This window comes from Bos indicus x Bos taurus, chromosome 8 (genome assembly GCF_003369695.1).
Source record: "Bos indicus x Bos taurus breed Angus x Brahman F1 hybrid chromosome 8, Bos_hybrid_MaternalHap_v2.0, whole genome shotgun sequence".
NCBI classification, from domain to species: Eukaryota; Metazoa; Chordata; class Mammalia; order Artiodactyla; family Bovidae; genus Bos; species Bos indicus x Bos taurus.
In genome coordinates this window covers 65,433,551-65,440,547 of record NC_040083.1, presented here as the reverse complement: position 1 = coordinate 65,440,547, position 6,997 = coordinate 65,433,551, and the positions used below count along the sequence as shown (strand labels likewise).

Sequence of the window (6,997 nt, the reverse complement as noted above, 5' to 3'; positions counted from 1 at the left end):
GAATCAAAGACACCCAACTGGTGTCAGGGAATTGTTTGGTGGTGTGGAAAACACATACACACATATACACTGAGAGGCTGAGTTACAGATGAAATTATTGACCTTAATACTCAACCCTCTCTATGGTCATGTCTTTTCTCATTCAATTTTGCAATTCCTCCCATAAAAGATGGAGTGCATTTCCCCATGTTTTGATAGTGGACTCAGCTGGTGACTTGCTTTTAATTCCTTCTAGGTCCAGACTCAAGTGATCCCCGTTTTCTGCTTGCCCTCTTGTGTTTCTGCAATTGCCAGGTGAAGAGCATGCCCAGACCAGCCTCCCAATCAGAGTAAAAGGTCAGATTCTTGGAGGATGTCCTCATGCAATCCACAGATTGTCCAGCAGAGTTAAGCCTGACCTAAATGGGCAGACCTCTGGAAAATCTTCTGCCCTGGAGGACAGGCATGTTTCTTATCTGCTCTGAGATTGATCCTTCAAAAAAACAATCCCCTGCGTTATTTTTTGACCAACAAACTGATGTAGGGTGGATTGGGCCAGTCTTCGCCCAGATTGCTCTCAGATTATTCCTCACAGTTTCTTTGCACTTCCTCTGTGTTACAGGGGGGCTGGCTCCTGCAGGCTGCATTTCCCAGGCACCCAGGTTTGGCTTCTGGATGGGTCTGACAGTGAAGACCTTGTTGGGAGACTGAGAAACATGAAGAAAGGAGATGCTAGTGCCCTCTGGCTGCTCCTCCATTGCCACAGGCCATGGTGAAGAAGCCCACCTGTGATGCCAGCTCCCAGCAGTGGTCCTGGTCATCAGAGACACTCCTTCCTACCTGGGCCCTGTGATCTGGGGTTAGTAATTCCCAGTTACACCTCTGGTGGCCTCAGTGTTCCATCTGGCTTGTCAGTTCCATGTGTACCCTACCCCTGCAATGATACCTCCTCCCCTTTTCCCTTGGCATGTTGACAAAATTTATTTTATTGATGTCGTGCCATATGTTGGGCTTTTGCTTTGCTTTTCTTTTTTTTTCACTTGGTATTATCTTTAATTACAAAGACTTTTCCAATCACATCACATAGAGATCATTTTATCCACTGCTCTGTTTGGCTGCCAATCTCTTATCTCTGTCCTCAGCAATGGTAAGGCAAATACCCTTTCCACAGGGAAGAGAGATCCACGGTTTGTTGCCTTTGCCAATAACGAAAATGTTTGAGAGCCATGTGGCAAAGCTGTTGCCGTTCACATCTTTCACATGAACTACATCAAAAGAACCTGGATGTCTCTCCCGGTTTGTAATCACACCAATTCTTCCCAGGCTAGCACCTCCAGTCACCATGCACAGGTTACCAGTGTCAAATTTGATGAAATCAGTAATCTTGCCAGTCTCCATGTCAATCTGAATGGTATCATTCACCTTGATGAGTGGATCAGGGTAACGGATGGTACAAGCATCATGGGTTACCAGATGAGGGATTCCTTTTGTCCCCACAAATATCTTTCTTACTTTGCACAATTTATACTTGGCCTCCTCAGGTGTAATACGATGAACAGCAAAGCGACCCTTGGTGTCATAGATCAAATGAAAATTCTCTCCAGTCTTATCAATGCTGATGACATCCATAAAACCAGCAGGGTAGGTTATATCTGTGCAGACTTTGCCATCGATCTTAGTGAAACGCTGCATGCAAATCTTCTTTACTTCATCTCCAGTTAGGGCATACTTAAGTCTATTCCTTAGGAAAATGAATAGGAGGAGACATTCCCTTAGCTTGTGGGGGCCAGTAGATGGACAAGGGGCAAACACACCAGTCAGTTCATCCAGCATCCAATGTTTTGGAGCTGCTACGTATTTCAGGTGCTTCTTGGGACCCCGAGCCATAGCTGTGCTAGGCACGAAAAGAGCTGTTTTTCTTTTTGTTCTGCAATTATATGCAATACTTTCCCATACAACTTAAAGTTACTCCTTAAAGCTAAGTTGGTTTCTGTTTCCTAGTTAGGCCCTTGTTAGGCAAGGTGTGGTGGTGCAAGGTTAGGCAATTTAGAAAGATAGCCTTGGAGTAGAAAAGGAATTGACTTGAGACACTGTCGTTCCAGCCTGATACCCAGAATAGGAATTCCCTTGCAGTCTCTATGAAGAGGGCCATCAAAAGTGACCTTGGTCCTCATGGGGACAGCACACTCCACTCAGTGCTCGTGGAGGCAGCACGTTTTCTGGCCTTGTTTTCTCAGTCCCTGGTGAGATTTCCCTTATAGCAGCCAAACCCAACCCCCTCCTTGCTACTCTTCACAGAATTACAGCAGGTAGTTCTGTACCTTCTCTTCCTCTCCTTGCCCCAATATCTTTTTCTTCTTCTCCAACTTTGTATGGAAAGCGTACAGACCGTCAGCATCATGGTGCAAGGAGCATCTGGAGCATCACTTTTAAATGGTTCTTATGGCCATCTTCCCCTGCCAAAGGACTGGTTCAGATTGCAGGGGCCAAGACTTAACCTTAACTGCAACACTCTCATTGGCTGGAGTCTGAGGTTGCATTAACTGTTGATGTAGCCACGTTAGCTCACTGGTTTATATGTAAATGTTCAGTCCAATAAAACCCCTGGCAGCTTTGGGAAGCCATGAGAGCTTGTGACTTGCAACACTCAGTAAAAAGTCTCCAGGCTGTTGAATCAGAGGGATGGTATGGGGAGGGAGGTGGGAGAGGGGTTCAGGATGGGGAACATGTGTACATCTGTGGTGGATGCATGTTGATGTATGGCAAAACCAATACAATATTGTAAAGTAAAAAAATAATAATAAATTTAAAAAAAAGAAACAAATAGAATGACAGATTTTTTTTTTTTTTAGCAAAGGTGAGTTTAATTGGGGTCCACAGAAAATTGCAATTCAAGTTTTGCAATTATGGTAAACCGTGTACAAATACCTAAGCAGCAAAAGAAGGATAACAATTTTATAGAGAGGAAAAGGAATATAAGCAGAGTCCATGGCTTTTCATTGGCTGACTCCTTGTCAGGAACGAAGAGGAATCTTTCTTCTTCCTAGTAAGGTCTGCTAGCCTCTCAGGACATGAGAACTTGCCCTTCTGGTCTCCCAATTCTATTTAATTGAGGTTTCTGTTTATTCATTTTTTTATGAAGCCTCAATTGGAGTCTCTGATGTACATTCAATTTTCTGAATGGAAGATGCTACAGCTTCAGTGATCAGAAATAATTTGGGGCTGACTGTCCCACTGATTGTTACATCTTTCAGGTTCACCCTTTTTGTGACCCCCTAGTCCTTTCTTGGTTCTGTGTTTTTGTCAATAAATGAAATGTTTTATTGTAGGCGCTCTTAAGTTTCCAACATTACATTTTCGGGAAGCTTGGACACTTGGCTAGGGTAGTAATGGTCATCAGCCTGACTAACATTTATAACGGGTTCCCAAAGAGGCAGGCACTTTATACACATGGTTTAATCCTCTTAATAAACCTATAACGCAAGAAATATTACTATCTCCACTTTACATGTGAAGAAACTGGGCACTGGAGAATGAATTGGGAGTGACGGCAAGGCTACAGGCAGCTGGGCTCTGAAGCCTGACTCACCATGTCAGGCCACCATAGCAAATGCCCTCCCCCAAGTTCACCCACTCAGGACATGAGTATTGTGCTGAACTGAATTCAGTTGATAACATTATCTGAAAATGTGGGCAGGCTGATTACTTATGGAATTAAATCAGCCATGCAATCTAGGGACCTAAGAGCAAGCACATGGTGGTTTTCTTCTTATTCTAAAAGTAGTTCTGAGCTTTTCTCTTTTAGGGATTTCTACTGTGTTTACAAATCATTGAGCCTTATGCTTTCCTAGGCCAGTAATAAATGGAACAAGAGGGAACAATAGAGATTAGAAATGTGTTGGGTGGATCACGTCTGATAAATAGATAGCTGTATTTTTAATGAAGATGGCATGACTGGAAATCCCATTTATAGTTATCTAGTTTTCTTATTTTTTAAATGGATAACAATAATAATAATATAGGGCTCATTTCCAAAACCACTTGAAGAAAATAATATGAAATTTTAAGAAATATTATAGAGTTATTATAAATTATTTGGTTGCAAAACAAAAATAAAAGGTCACCTCAAAAATCAAGATTTTTACCCAATTGATGCAAAAAAAAAAAAAAATCCTAATACATTTCTCTAATGTTCCCAGTCGAAAACAAAATCATTTTTAAAAGGACTGCCAATTCATTCAGAACTAAAAACTTGATTCATCTTACCACACGATTTGGTTTCTCCCAGTTCACTTTTGAGAAGGATTAGATGACAGGTGTTCAACCAAGACTTTCTGTATTACTTGTTTGATGATTAATGGGGTCTTGGCACAAGAGTGGAGTTTTAGAAAAGAAATAGGAGACGCTTTGTTGAATAGACATGGAGCTTCATTGTCCCAGAATGTAGGTATCATTTCAGAAAGGAACCTCTCCCTGAGAAAACACATTCATGAAAAGTAAAACTGTTCATGAAAACAAAATCTGAAAGCAGTAATACAAAGGGAAGTTAGGATGCCTACTCCTGAAATCTTAGTTACCACAATGTCAGCGGGCAAGCCAGGGTGAAGTGGGCTGTATGGAGAAACAAAACAAAACAAAAACATAAACTGCAAAAGACTAATCATTTTAAGCATCAATTAACCATTTACTGGATGCTAAAATTGTGCAAAAAGTCTTTTTCTTTCTTTCTTTTGTATTGGGGCATAGTTGATTAACAATGTTGTGTTAGTTTCAGGTGTACAGCAAGTGATTCAATTATACATACACATGTATCTATTATTTTTCAAAGTCTTGCCCCATTTAGTTTATTATAAAATATTGAGCAGAATTCCCTGTGCTATACAGTAAGTCCTTATTGATTATCTATTTTAAATATAGTAGTGTGCAGAGGGTCTTTTAAACCTTTAAAAGATAATGTGTTCTGACCCTATGAGAAGTCATGACAGTATTGCCCAGACTAAGGTTGAGTCACTGAGTAGAGAATTCAGAGGAAAGAAAGATTAATATAAGCTTATGAGATGAGGTGAAGACTGTTAACCTGAATAAAGAGGTAAATTGAGGCAGGTTCAATTGAGAAGAAACTGAGTTGTTTTTCTGGTTTAGCAGAAGAATTATAATTTAGGAAATGCATGCGTTAGTGCTACAGGTGAGTCCACTGAGGGCTTGGGGTCTGCTTTACTTATGGCCTGATGTGCAAAGAGGGGAACGTCCACACAGAATCCAAGCAGTAAGTTCCTTGGCTTGAGGATGGGAAGAGATCCTTGGTAAATGTTCATTGATCAAGAGATATCTCTAGGTGTTCTGTAAATCAGGCATTTACAGGAAATCAGTCTCTCCATTCTTCTGAGGGTACATGCATGTGATTCTCCATTTCATATCCTCCAGTTTCATTTCACATTGAAATCCTTTCACACATCTAAAGTGAAGTGAAGTCGCTCAGTCGTGTCCGACTCTTTGTGACCCCATGTACTGTAGCCCACCAGGCTCCTCCCTCCATGGGATTCTCCAGGCAAGAGTACTGGAAAGGGTTGCTATTTCCTTCTCCAGGGGATCTTCCTGACCCAGGGATTGAACCCGGGTCTCCTGCATTCCAGGCAGATACTTTAACCTCTGAGCCATCAGGGAAGCCCCAAAGGAGAGGTGTAATGCCCTGGACTCCTGGTTTTTCTACAGCTTTCGTTTGAGGAATCAAGTCCCTCCATCCTCTCTAATTCCCTTGGCTCATGTCCCAACAACTGGCCAGACAGCCCACTCTCCTGTGGCTGTCTGGAGAACAGACACCACTGCAGCCACCACTTCGGGTAACCCTGAACTTACCACCCACTTTCTAGCAGTCTTTTCACTGTCTCAAGGTCTTATTACTTACAGGATAATCTGGGTCCCATTGGGCACTAGACTCACGGAGAAGGACCTGGGCCAGGAAGTGTCACAAGCAGGCAGGGCAGCACCAGGACCTCTTTCAGGGTCAGTCCTTGCTGCAGTCCAGTGCCCAGACACAGCGCAGGTGAATGAGGTGACAGCAGGTCCACCTGGGTACTCAGAAGCCCCAGCCCACAGGAGCCCAGCTCTCTCCTGTCACCAGTCCCAGTAATGAGTCACCTCAGTTGGAGAAGCTTCCCACCAGACATGCCCATACACTCTCAGAGCCCCAAAGTCAGATGCAATTTACATGGTCAGGGTTATTTCACCACAGTCGGTGCTGCCTGGTGGCTCAGCTGCCAGCCCCCTTTCTCAGGGTTCAGGGGAACAAAAATCACAAGGTCAGCCTGAGGTCAAATGTGCCCTCAAAGGAGAGGGTTCTGCCAACCCTCCACACACAAGGTCACCTGGTATTTTGATCACAGGGATCCTTGAGAAGAAGGTGGTTTCTATTACAGTTGGGTTGGCTTTGGAGAATAAAACAAGAACAGAGAGGAGCCCCATGTTTCCCTGAACTGGGATGCACTGTTTTCTTCTCTTCCTCATCAGTGTCTAGGTCCACTCTTATAATTCTTATCTTTTTTGCACCTCTCCACATCCCATAACCAAAACCCCATAATTGAAGAAGCAAATCTGCAAAGATGATGCTGGGAGAGGGCAACGCACAAACATACCCTGATGAGTCAACACAGGCTGTGAGTTCCAAACAGATGGTGAGTGTCAGCAATTCAAATAAAGAATGTAAATATGTAATGTTTGGAAGTCTATTGACCAAATTGATAATAATATTTATGTCTATGGGAAGATAATAAGATCTTTAGCTTTCAGCACTACTAATTGCAATTTTGAATTTTCATTGTGTATATTTCTTTTACAATTTTTAAAATGGCTTCCCATTTTCTCATATGGTAAAGAATCTGCCTGCAAGGCAGGAGACCTGGGTTCGATCCCTGAGTTGGGAAGATTCCCTGGAAAAGGGAATGGCTACCCATTTCGATATTCTTACTTGGAGAATTCCACGGAGGAGCCTGGCAGGCTACAGTAGGGCTTTCAGCACAAC

The 6,997-nt window shown here is 42.7% G+C and overlaps 1 protein-coding gene across 1 annotated transcript; it reads right to left on the bottom strand.

Moving 5' to 3' along the window:
* Positions 1-1,007: 1,007 nt before the first annotated feature.
* LOC113897852 (40S ribosomal protein S4, X isoform-like) lies at positions 1,008-1,866 on the bottom strand. Its single transcript, XM_027550811.1, has one exon. It carries the CDS (start codon positions 1,864-1,866, stop codon positions 1,075-1,077), a length of 792 nt encoding a protein of 263 aa, XP_027406612.1. The 3' UTR covers positions 1,008-1,074.
* Between the last annotated feature and the right edge of the window lie 5,131 nt (positions 1,867-6,997).

What these genes read in the sequence shown, in the direction of transcription:
- LOC113897852 (XM_027550811.1), bottom strand. Translation starts at nt 1,866, where the DNA reads ATGGCTCGGGGTCCCAAGAAGCACCTGAAATACGTAGCAGCTCCAAAA.